General features: G+C 37.6%; 1 protein-coding gene across 1 annotated transcript; it reads right to left on the bottom strand.

Moving 5' to 3' along the window:
* Positions 1-1,140: 1,140 nt before the first annotated feature.
* Positions 1,141-8,597, bottom strand: LOC308398482 (secretory carrier-associated membrane protein 5-like). The gene is made up of 7 exons (XM_080885144.1): positions 8,458-8,597; positions 7,977-8,039; positions 7,760-7,879; positions 5,605-5,761; positions 4,554-4,655; positions 2,644-2,761; positions 1,141-2,281 (listed from the first exon to the last, which is right to left on the bottom strand). The coding sequence occupies exons 2-7, from the start codon at positions 7,981-7,983 to the stop codon at positions 2,102-2,104; spliced, it is 684 nt and encodes a 227-aa protein (XP_080741270.1). The 5' UTR covers positions 7,984-8,039; positions 8,458-8,597; the 3' UTR covers positions 1,141-2,101.
* Positions 8,598-12,644: the final 4,047 nt, after the last annotated feature.

Genomic DNA, 12,644 nt, shown 5'->3' with positions numbered 1-12,644 from the left:
CTATAGAATTTCGAAAAAACATCGGTGCCAATTATAAGTCTGTATCATAATGTCTGGTGTTTTCGTGTTTGTTGTTTTGTTTTTATTTTGTTTTATTTTGCGAGATGGTTAGGTGCTGCTCCAGCCGGTCAGAGAATCCCCCGCCGCCCCGCCCTCTCCTCCCTGCGCCGCAAGCAGCAGGCGCACCTCGCAAACGAAGGGCGCCGTTACTCCCCGCAAATGGGCGATAGAAAACCGATCGGTGCGTACGCCATTCCCAATATGCGCTGGCTGACGTCGGGGGAGCTTTTTTTTTTTTTTGGCCGATGCCCGTGATGCCGCTCCCCACCACGATGCCGCCCCGGGCAACCGCCCGTGTCGCCCGCATCTAAAACCGCTACTGGTGGCCGCAGTACCATTTGCTGTGTGTAATGTATTGGAAACGATTTAAAATCACATTTTAATGATTGAGTACAACGTCTTGATTAAATGGGGCAAATATGAGAAAACAGTCAAACAGGAAACAAATAGAGTTTTTGCAAAGCAACCTCCTTCAGTAAAGCACAAAATAATAATATGAAAAACTATTTGCAATCAGTGGAAGGAAAATCTTAGAACAAAGTTAACAGCCTGCATTTATATAGTAAAGTTTGGTGCACTTTGGTCTTTCACTTCAGCCAAAGAAAATCCTTTTTGTATTGTAAAGTATCACCATGCCAGTATATATAGTATATATTTCCAGTGGAAACATAATTTGTTACAAGCCATAAAATGGATATGTGTTTGCTTGCTCATCATGATACCTGACAGTGAAGCTTCCTAAGGGCTCTTGTTTCCTTCTTTAAAAAAAATAAATAATAAATAAATACATTGAATTTGGAGTGACAATCCATGCCATTCACCAGCAACTGTACCTGGAATGATTTCAAGCAATAATATTTTAATCCCATATTCCACTTCTTGGGCTTGTGGGGGTATCCTACTCCTGCTTATGTGGCCTGATCAGCAGGCCATACAAGTTTGTGTGTGATTCATGTAACAACAACAAAAAAGAATCTTACAGCTAAAACATGCACATGACAAAATAACCCAATACAATAAGTGCAGACTGTAATCTGTGAAGGATAAATGAAGGTAATTGGTAAGTGTTGGAGCTTTTTATTTCATGCTAAAACCATCAGCGCCTCTCTGTGGTCAACCTGCCAAACAGCAAGAGGCTGATTCTCTGGCAAATGGTACATTTGCATCTTACAAATGGGCACACCCTAAATTGACATTCAATACAAAACAGTGACTTTTCTAGACAAACTGAAGATCAGAACACATGTCAGATATCTAATGCTTTTTGTTTTTCTAAAAGTAAAATAACCATTACAACTCATTTAAACCTGTGATGTAAATCTGATGCTTTTTGGTGGAAAATAAGCATGTCAACAAGAAGCACCAAGGACATCAAAGAGGGCCCTCCAAATATATTTCCACCTGAAGGCTTGTAATAATACTCTTTCTTACTGTAACAGTTATACACCATTCAGTACTGCAGCTTCCTTTGATTTTACAGTGCAATCCCCGATGAACTGCATAGAAGCATTAATGAGGTTTTAGTTAGATTTTACAGAGTAGCATCATCTAATATAAAGTTGCAAAGTGACACTGGATCTTTGGTTTAAGTCAAAAAAGAAAAGATGAAGCAACTTCCTAAATAGTTCATCATTCTAACAGTACATTAGTATAATAATACGTTCATTTAAATACTTCAAAGGTGGTTATAACCTTTTTGACCTCGTTTGTAAAACTTGCTACAAAAACATGCAGATTGACATATTAATATCCAACTCATAGAATGGAGCTACTACGTCTTGAAAACTACTTTCATTTGAAGAGTAAAAACACATACGAAACACGTGTAAAAGACTACAAATGATTAGCATGTCCTTTAATAGAGGAAGGCAAAATTCCAGCTTCCTATATATGTTAAGAGCTATTTGTTTGCATAGTGTAAGAAAGAGTTGCTTTTTAAGAATCAACCCTGTCAATAGAGATCGTTAAGATCTTCACAGCCTGGTTGTTCAGCCTTTGGCATTGCTGTGACTTCATGTCCTTGACCTTCTGTCTTGAAATTCTACATCTGGTTTTCATTGTATTGAGGGCTGGAGTACTGCTCCTGCATTGCTCCAGCTGCAGCACCCATGGCAGCCTGCTGGGCTGCTGCTTGGACATGAGGGTTCTTCCAGGCTCCAGTGGACCATTCCTCCTGAGCTTTAGTCATGCTAGCCCCACTGCCCCGGTAGAAATTATGGATCTGCATTCAAAGTGGAATAACAAGTCATTATCAAGAAGCAATTATAGACTAAAAGTAAAGTAGGTTTAATTACTTAAGTTGATGCTGACATAGATTAGATACTTTATTTCCTAATCCTTAATTCTGTAGACCTAAACCATTTGTATAGTGCTGTAGATACTTAAAAGGATTCTCATTTTAGTGGTAAACCCAACAGTGCTGCTCTGCAGGAATGAATAAAATTAATCAAATTTCTGGAATGAACATGGCCTTGAAGCTACAGATAAATAATTTTTGAAAAATTCAATTTAATAGAATTAGCCTTTATAAGAAATACCTATCTACTTTCTTCCCTTGAAGTAATGCACCAGTAAAAGTCTTACCCTGGTGAGTGCAATGAAGGACAGACAGGCCACAGCAGTGAACATGATTGTAGGGACCAGCATGATCAGTGCGATCAAAATATTATAGCTGAAAAAGGAGATAGTAGCCAACCAACCACTGAAAAAGATAGAAAGGACCATTACGGCAATGAAAAAAAGAGGATTTAATTTTAGAATCTTAACGCTACAGGAATCTGCTATTGGACTGACTCATATTACCACTGAACATCAGGCTGTCAAATGGCAATGATTTTGTAGACTTTAAATACTTTAGTATAAAGTTTAAAAGTTTTATAGCTTATGCATGAGGGTATGGAATTGCACATGGTGACATTTATAAACTTTATGGAGACTGTCATAATATTAATTTGTGATCATCAGCTTGAGTAAGGTGACATTTTGAGGATTGCTTTAACAGCCTCTCAAAATCTAATAACAGGACTATCATAAAAGTTATACGAGGGCCATATCTGATGGTCCATCACTGTCATGTTAATGAAAGCAACAAAGTCTTCAAAAATACATCTCAACTAACCTGAACTTAAACTATTTATGCACCTAAAACACACTTGTTGGGATTAACTGTTTGTTTAATTTTTGTGCTTGTTTTTTGACATATTAAACAATGTCCAATTTTAATGTTCAGATTTATTTGCACAGCAATTGATCAAACATGCACGTATGCTGGTAAAAATGTCTGCCAAACTGTCTGTGGCATTTGTGTAATACCATTTATTGTTTTAGAATTAAGTTTAAATTGTTTTAGTGTCAGAACAGTTAACTATACAAAATATAATTGTAATTTTCATAACAAATATCTGAATAGATTAATAAACACAAAAATATGCCTTTCCAAATTTGAACATTGTAAGTCAAATGTAAACAAATTAGATATACAGTATATGACATATATAAGTAGTAGTATATAAGTTTATAGTTTACTGTGACTCTGAAGAGGATAACGCTCCAGAAACAATATATTGTTTGACCGACATTGTCATAGTGCTTCAGTCCTCCTGGTACTTCTGTCAGTCTTTCTCACTCTCCACCTTGGTGCGCTCTCTCTCTCTGTTTGTTTGTGTGTGTGTGTGTGTGTGTGGTAACAACACCTTACCTTTCAGAGGTGTGATCCTCTTAGGCCCCGCCCTCCAGCCTGGCACACCTGTAGTAATCAACTCACCTACTACTCATCTGGTGATCAGTCAGCTCCCTTCAAATACTGAGAAAATTCCTTCAGTAGAGGTAGATACTCACTCCTGTTCTGTAAGTTTATCAGCTGGGTCCTTGTGTGTTTCTCTTCTTTCAAGGAGTCTTCTCTGTTTTCCTCAAAGAGGATTTTTCCGTGTGAGTGTGAACTGTTTTGCTATCGAGTCTAAAGACAGTGAAATCTATCTGACCATCGGCTTGTATACTGTGCATAGGATCTGTGGAGGTTCCACAGAAAGACACTGTAACACATCACTGTAAATCATGGGTGTCCAACTCCAGGCCTCAAAGGACCGGTGTCCTGCAGGTTTTAGATGTGTCCTTGATCCAACACAGCTGATTTAAATGGCTAAATTACCTCCTCAGCATGTCTTGAAAGTCTCCAGAAGCCTGGTAATGAACTAATCATTTGATTCAGGTGTCTTGACCCAGGTTGGTCACCCCTGCTGAAAATAAATTCACGAACTGCATTCTAAGTCTGCGTTTGGGTCCCGTCTGCTCTTTGAGTATGACAGGCATGTTTGGGTTTGTAACCTTCGTTAGGGTTACCATTAAGCCAACAACCCAAAACATGTTAAACAAAAAATAAAGTTATTAATTTATATTAGAAGTGTTGCTGGAGCTTTATTCTCTTCAGACGTTATACTCTTCTCTGCACCTTGAAAGTAAGTGAAGTTGTGCCTGACACTTCTGCCCAGTCTTACCATACTCCCCATCCTGGGATGCCTATGCTTTGGATGACACTAATCCCAACTTGAGCCATGAACACAAAGAAGAAGATCATGAAGTTGAAAGAGCTGTCACTCCTGTGAAGAATACAAAAAAAAAAAGACTATTAAGCAGTTACATCTGTGAAGCTAAATTTAGTGCTATATACTGTATGTCTACATGTTGCATCATCTACTGTTTTAAACAAAGACAGTTTCCCCTACTCGACATCAACATCTCTCTTGGCAGCCCGGTCAGCAACTACATGCTGCTGCCATGTAGTGTGTCAGCACATGAGACAATATATTCATGTCAGCAGAGCATATGAAAATTGCACTACCCTTCAGCGAAAGGTTAGAGAATGTTCTGAGTGTCCTTCTGTCCCTGAAGGGACATTTATCCCTGTTGCTACTCAGCACTTTACAAAAATGGAGGACAAATTAGCTTAAAGACAAAACAAGAGCAGACCACTATTTTAGATGTGTATTCAGCTTCGTTAGCATTTAATCTATGTAAGACTCAGAGTGAGTTTGTTTTATGTTTGTTTTCTGTCATATTTAACAATGTCCAATTTTCATGTTCATAAATGAAAGAGTATATATACATTTTTTCATCTTATAAACAATTTATGAAAGGTTCATGTACTGCAAATGCTAACTGTTTCTATGGAATAGTGTGTTGAAGTGACCCAGGGAGCTATCCACAACTGGAAAATTCTTTCTTTCCCTGTGAATCGTGACATAGATGGATCTTGAGCTGCCTTGTCAGAGTTGGGTCCTTACCCAGAGGGGTTAAATTTCATGTCCTTTTCCTGTTTATATGAAAAGACATCTGTACCTCTCATTTAAAGCTGCATCTCAAAGACTTCTCTTAATTTTGGGCTAAAAACAACAACAACCATGAACTATTTTTGTGTGAAACTATAACACATAATATTTAAAAGGTCTTAATACTATGACATCTAAAACATAACACAACAACTTCATTCCAACTAACATAGTTAAAAACAGTGCTTGGTATTATTGTATTACTTCATGTTTGACTTACTTGAAGGCCTTGTAGATGGGCCTGAACCAGCAGACATATGAGCAAGGAGTGAACATGAGGACCCAGATGATGGCCATGCCAAAGTTTGTCACACCACCTCCACCAAACATCCAAGCAAAGCAGCCAAAAAGATTCACAACAAGTGTGGCACTGTTAACTGTAAGAACACAACAACAACAACAACAACAACAATAACAACAAATCAAGCATTGATGCAAAAGAAAAAGCCCTAAAAAACACCTGTCTGATACATAAACATGCATAACTATGGACCAGTTTGGAAAAGTAAAGAGGAGACAGCCACAAATAACTTTTTAGCTGAAGTCATTTTCTATTACCAACACTTGGCTCCATTTCAGCCTCTGCATTCACATTCCAGTTTTGGTTTTTAAACTAAACAAGAACTCTATGTCAGTTTCAAATGTTGGTCTTTGGGGAAATTTTGAAAAACTTTACAAGAAAAAGAGAAAAAAGTGAAGCACTGCACAGGTGGCACATGACAGCTATTTGGAAAACACTTTCCCCAATGCACAGCACAGCAAAATTCCTGTTAGCTTAGAATGATTTTCACAAATTAAATGAAGAAAAATTACTCGAGCACAAAAATAACAAGCCGTGTGTGCATCATGGCAGAAGGCAAAAATCTGAGCAGATTGGGACTTTCAATACCTGCTTATGTTTATCTTTTTTTTTTTAAGTCGCACGCAAAAAGAAATTTAGAGCAATTATAAATTCTTCAGTGTGACAGATGCATATTTCCTGCTATAACATTTTCTTTAAAAAATAGCACCTAAAAGGTAAATATTTAAAGAATATAATGTTTGTAAATCATTTAAAACATGTATTTCTTTCTGCAATACACAAAAAATCATCTCAAATGCTGAAACTAATTGATTGGTTTTGTTTTTGTAATACTGATTTTAGAACTTGTTTTAAATTTATTGTATCACATTTCAAGATAGAGTCATGTTTACAACTGTGTTGCATCACCTCTTCTTTTAGCAGCAATCTCTTTAATGAGTTAGAGAGGCAGCGGAGACCAACCCTTGTAGCTTTCATAGCTACATGTTTTCACTATCTTGCCTGATGTCAGATTTCAGCTCCTCAAAAATGTGTGGTCTCCTTTATTGTATTTTTTGTTTCACAATGCACCAATTTTTTTCAGTGGGTGACAGATCTGAACTGCAGGCCTTCCCATACTGATTCTCAGCCTCGTCCCTTGTGGTCAAAAACTTCTCTGGATTCTCTTAATCTGTTTTCTTATATAATGCAATGATGATAAAGAAAATTATAAATTCTTTACAGTTTTCCCTTGAAAATGTCACAGTTAAACTATGTTTTTTAACCGTTTATATTCACAGTCTTTACTGGTGAATCCCTCCCTATCTTTACTTAAAACACTTACTGATTCTCATCTTACCCCTATCACAATATGGCCCTTTTGCCAAATCCCCAACTAACAAAATTCACTTCTGAACTTGTCTCATTTGACCAAAACTGTTTGCAAGTATTAACAATCTTGTTTCACCTTTAATACTTTTTACTGTGTATTGGTGTATTGCCCTGCTCCTTATAGCAGTTCTGACACTGACTCCTGTGTCAGTGATACATCATTTTTGAGCTCTTTCGCACCCTTCCTCCTGCCCTCAGTTCTCTTACATGAATTCATGAACAGGCAGGAAGTTTCAGAGTACAGCAATGTCGCAAACACCACTGTACTTCATGTTTATAGTGCAGTAAACTTTGATGAAACTGCTCCTGGCAAAGATTGTTCAACACAATTTTACTGTTACTGCTCTGCTCAAACCAAGGCCATCTGGTCAGTGCTGTGACTCATTAACAAATAAACCAGTCAGGACATTACAGCCACAGCCCATAAAAAATCTTCTTGGACCTAAATGACCCTTGTAAACCACTGCCCTTCTGTTTCATAGTTGTTATCATCAGCTGATCACAGAGGATAAGACACTTTATGGGGCCTTCAGGAAAATTATTTTTTTCTGTTTTTCTGTTATAGCCAAGGTAGAAAAAAAGAGTTTCTCTCTTGAAACATAAGCTCGGAAGTTTGTATAGGAGTTGCATTTTCATGACAGCTTTGCATCATGACAATCAAAAAAATAACATATAACATATAACTTCAGTTTTATTCACTTACGCATCCACAGATGGTACATTTTCTTGCACATGCTGCGATGCTGTTCAGGGATCTCCTCAAAGTCTTGGTAGAAACACGGCTTGAGAGGAATGAATCCAGGCAGTGGGGGGAAATTTGGCTCTGCAATAAACAGTTCAATACCAGTTATAACACTAAATACATCCGGGTGAGTAATGTTTTAATTTTGACTTCAGTTCGTCACAGTTTATTTACTGACCGGCCATTGGGAAATACTGTAAAGCTTGCTGTTTCGAGTAATCCCTCTTTCAGACTTTTCAGCCTGTGAAGTTAGAAAACATTTTAGATTAATATAGTGTGTATAGCACTTTGCATGCGTTTCAACTGCATGTCACTGGCAACGGAGGAAGTCCGGTGAAGGAATGGATTCTACATCGCTGCCACATAAACACAGTGTACTTTAGAGGAAGGAGAATGTTACAAATTCACGTCTCCGTCGACATTCTGCCGGGGGATTTAATGTGTGTGCTCTCCCAGTCATGTCCCAGTGGTGCTGATAACACTTTAGTCCTTCCGGTTTAACAGAAACATAAATCAGGCAATCTGCCCCCAAACCCAGTGACGATCAACAAGCAAGCCGCATTTCATCGAATGAAATGTTCCAACACACATTCCCTGCACATGTATTTGAACTGCAGAGCCAGGAATTACGGATTCGGCAGGAAACATAATCTGCTTACCTCCTCCAGAGAGCAGCCGCTCCTCTCTTTAACGTGCTCTACAACCGAAGCTTCACCTTCGCTTTAAACAGATGAAATCCAATCGGACGGAATCTACAGGTAAACTGTTAAACTATTTCAAGACTTTGTTTTGCTCTGTATGACTACAGGAATCGATCCTAACTATGCTGTCTGTCGGCCAATCACCGTGCTTCAATCTGCTGTCACTTTGATTCAGACCAATGGCCTGATTACTCTAATCCTTGACGTTGTATTGTTGACCCAATCATTGTTTGGCTCTCTGTCCATGGTGCTGAACACGCTGCTAAAACAAAAGTGGCGTTAACCACCCTCCTCAGTATTTACAGTTGTCCTAAAGCAACTTGCAGACATTAATTGTGAACTGGAAACGTCTAATCAGGTCACACCTCTAATCACATCAGCAGTGGCGATGTTTAAAAATATATATATAATTGTACGCTGTTTAAGAAAAGAAAAAAAAGACAAGAGGGAATTCCTTCATAATGTAGAAATCCAGCTTTACCAAACTCTGCGTGGTGTAACACCACCATTCGGGACACTTTCCTTTCTAAACCTAAGCGTGAAGCTTGAGATAGTTGTTCGCCTAAACACTAAAATGATTTCAGCTCTCCAGGTGGGGGTGCTGTTTCACTGCAGGAACCGACACTGGAGGAAAACGATCTCTTCTATCTTTGCCTTCCAGGATACCTTTAAACTCTTTCCCAAGTAAAAGTATAGATAATTTCTCTATTTCTATATTTTGTTAGAAAAATGAGAAATAGGTACAGTGGTCTAACTCGGGTCTAAAGAAAAAGTGCAAACATACATACATACATTATATGAAAGCAGAGTGTGTATAATTGTAACGAGCTTGATCGCCAATATTTGGTATGGTCACCTTTCTTCTTTAACACAGTTACAGTCAGATTTTCAGTTCATTACTTGAGTAATTTGGTAAGTCCCATTCCTTTCTCCTTATTCTTCTAGAATGGCTTGTTGACAGCCACCTTCCACTGAAACCATTTTTGATGAGGCTTCGGTGGATCAACTGAAAGACCAGATAATCCATCTGTTCTCTCAGATCCTGTGTCAGGTCACATTTTAAAAATGATGAGAAAATATAAATAAATGAGGGGTGGCTCATGACCTTTGCATAGTAATGCATGTTAAAGTAAAAGCACTTAATCGACACTAAATGTTACCTGTGATTAATATACTAGGACTGCATTACTAGGTTGTTCATAGTGGGGCATTATCTTGTTGAACCATGGTTTTACTGTGGGGCGTAGTTTTAAAGGAAGCCTGGAGACCTTACAAAGCATAAAGAATCTGAATTTCTTTCCTCGTCATGAATCTTTAATTTTGTTCTGAATATTAAAGGTTAATGAAGCAACTATGCAAACTTGTTTTGCATAGTTGCTTCATTAACCTTTAATATTCCAAACAAAAATTAAAGATTAAAGATCATAGTTTTGCATAGTTGCTGTCATTTAAAGAGCTGACGATTTCAGAGGGGAATTCGTTTGTTTTTTTTAATGATGAATATTATGCAAAGATCCACCAACAAGGCTGCATCTATTTGTTTATTTTACTTAATAGTGAAGTATTTATGATGCAAACCACGGGATCAATCTTGACTTTCATGAGCAAATTCCCCAGGATAATGTTTCAGTCTGTTCACTTCATTTTCAACTCGACATTTTCAGAAGTCATCACATCTTTAGTATAGGCTGCCCCCGACACTGTTTGATACAGACGACTCAGTTTGATACGCTGAACTCAACAGCAAGACTCAGGCAGGTGAAAAGGTGTCCTCCAACAGTATTCAGTAACAGGAAACCAGTCAGCGGAGGCAGACAAAGAAGGAGGCGGACGAAAAAAATGTGTCCTTCAAGTATCTGACATGATGCATCTCGGGTCAGAGTCAACCTTGGTGAGTTGATCACACAATGTACAGTAAATTCAATTTGATTTTTCTCTGTCTGCTTTTTCTTAGGCAAGTGTGGGCCAGAAAATATTTTTTCACAATAAAAAATATGTCAAGGTAGCATACTGTAATGGTAGTTATTTCCAAAAACAGGGCTCATGTAATAGTAATAAATTCTAACCGTAGTGTGTTGTAGATTTAGTCTTTATTTAATTCTTGAGAAGTATAAAACAGAACAAAAGACTGTCTTTGTGTACCTCTATAAAAGGCTTTATTTATTTCCTAATTAAGCAACAAAACCACTAAAGTGATTCAAACAATAATACCAAAGTCATAAAATCAACTGAAGTTAGCTGATACTGAAAAAAATGGCATGATTGCAGTCATGAAATGAGTAAGATTCATAGATGCACTGAAGAGGGACAGGGGGTTGGTGTTACAGAGGAGGATGCTAGGAATAGGGTGAGATGAAGGCAGATGATCCGCTGTAGCGATCTCTAAATGGGAGCAGCTGAGGAGAAAAATAAGACTGCATTTGTAAGAAAGAGACACAGAAACTGCTATAATCTGTCAATCACATGCTGGTGTGCTCCTGATGTCATTTTATAACAAGAAATTTTTACAAAATTGGAAGGAAAATAATTGGTGTGTAGTTTATGACAACTTTTATTCTGAAAATGACAATATAATAATACATTAATGTTTTCCTACAGCACAGTAACTTGTCTTTTGTAAAAGCTGTGGATAATACCACAGATAACTTGTTCATGGGTGTAATAAGTTGTAAAAATGAACACTAAATAAAAAGTGCAGACATCAAATAGAAAACATTCAAAAATCAAGATTTTCTTTTAGATATACAGGATCCAATTTTAAGCTTGTTGTTGTGATGTTATTATTACAAGTGTGTTGTACTGTTGTTATTGGATAATTTACTTCAGAAAATGATACCTATATACTGTTTTCAGCCATGTTGCAGCTAACCCTTTAAAGGAAGCAGTTATATGACACAGAAAGTGCAACGCTGGATTTCCAAATTTAATTTAGGGTATGTCTTGAACTGTAGTAGCTGTGTAAATGAAAACAAATTAGTGTTAGCTGTCAGAGCCAGCAGACAGATCTGCCTTATGCCATAAGAGTCTAAATTAGTGTTCTCTTTGCAACAAAAAAGAACTGCAATATATCACCATATCATTAAAACTAAATTGTAATCAACTGCCATCACTTGTCAAATCAAGCCCGCTAAAGATGTAAAGCTAATAAGCTGTCCCTTCTCACGTCTCTCATCTGACACTGTCACTCTCCACACCTCTGTAATTTTTTGTCCTCTCACTTCATTAATATTAATCTGAAGCAGTTTCAGTCTAGACAAGCTTAGCGAGGGGGTTCTAAGGCCATCATGCTATTGGGCTTTCAAAGAAATGTACAGTATAGTCGACTGTGAGTGGTCTCGTTTTCCTTTTTTTTTTATCTGTTTTTGTCTCTCCATCCCTCACTCTGCCTCAATCATCTTTATTCTAACCCAGGCTCATCCTATTAGTCCTGTCATTAAGATGACATTAATATCATGTCATTAGGATGAGCTTTTTAAGAAACAACCCCCCCCCCCATAATCTTCAGCTGAGATTTTGATTCCGTCTACCTTTTGAGCTAATTAAGAGAGGGGCTGCTTCCTCTATGGAGTGGTGGTCAGATTTCCCTACATGAGATTAGCCAGCGGGATACTGTTGCAACACAGTGGGCAATTTTTGGGGAAGTCATGTTTTGTCATCAACTTGATTAGGGTGTAGATAAAAGGCAGGATATTAACTAGATAATAACAGAGATAGGAGAGAAAAACGTGGATAAGAAGCATAAAAGAGGAAATGAAGGATCCAATGACATGTTATCATAAATGCTTATGTTGAGTGAAAATTTCTTCTCTGCTTCCTATATTTGTAATTAAACCAAAAGAAAACCATAAATATGACAAACATTTGTATGGGTAAATAATAGGTTATATGTTATTCATTTAAAAGTGTGTTTTATTTTCTGAAAAAAAAAGTAACCTGTTAGACTTTGTTTCAATTTTGTGCTAATATTTCATTTAAAAATGTAACTAAAAGGTGGAAGTATAAGCCTTCACCACCACACACACACACACACACACACACACACACACACACACACACACACACACACACACACACACACACACACACACACACACACACACACACACACACAGCATAGTGCACAAACACTCACTAGTCATCTTGTA

The sequence above is a fragment of the Rhamphochromis sp. 'chilingali' genome (genome assembly GCF_963969265.1).
Source record: "Rhamphochromis sp. 'chilingali' genome assembly, chromosome: 6".
NCBI lineage: Eukaryota > Metazoa > Chordata > Actinopteri > Cichliformes > Cichlidae > Rhamphochromis > Rhamphochromis sp. 'chilingali'.
The sequence above is the reverse complement of the archived record's forward strand: the minus strand, read 5'-3'. Positions and strand labels throughout refer to the sequence as shown.

Coding starts and splice junctions, on each gene's coding strand:
- LOC308398482 (XM_080885144.1), bottom strand. Junction 4,656..5,604: donor CCCATCTACAAGGCCTTCAA/GTAAGTCAAACA, acceptor TATTCTTCACAG/GAGTGACAGCTCTTTCAACT. Junction 2,762..4,553: donor ATCCCAGGATGGGGAGTATG/GTAAGACTGGGC, acceptor TATCTTTTTCAG/TGGTTGGTTGGCTACTATCT.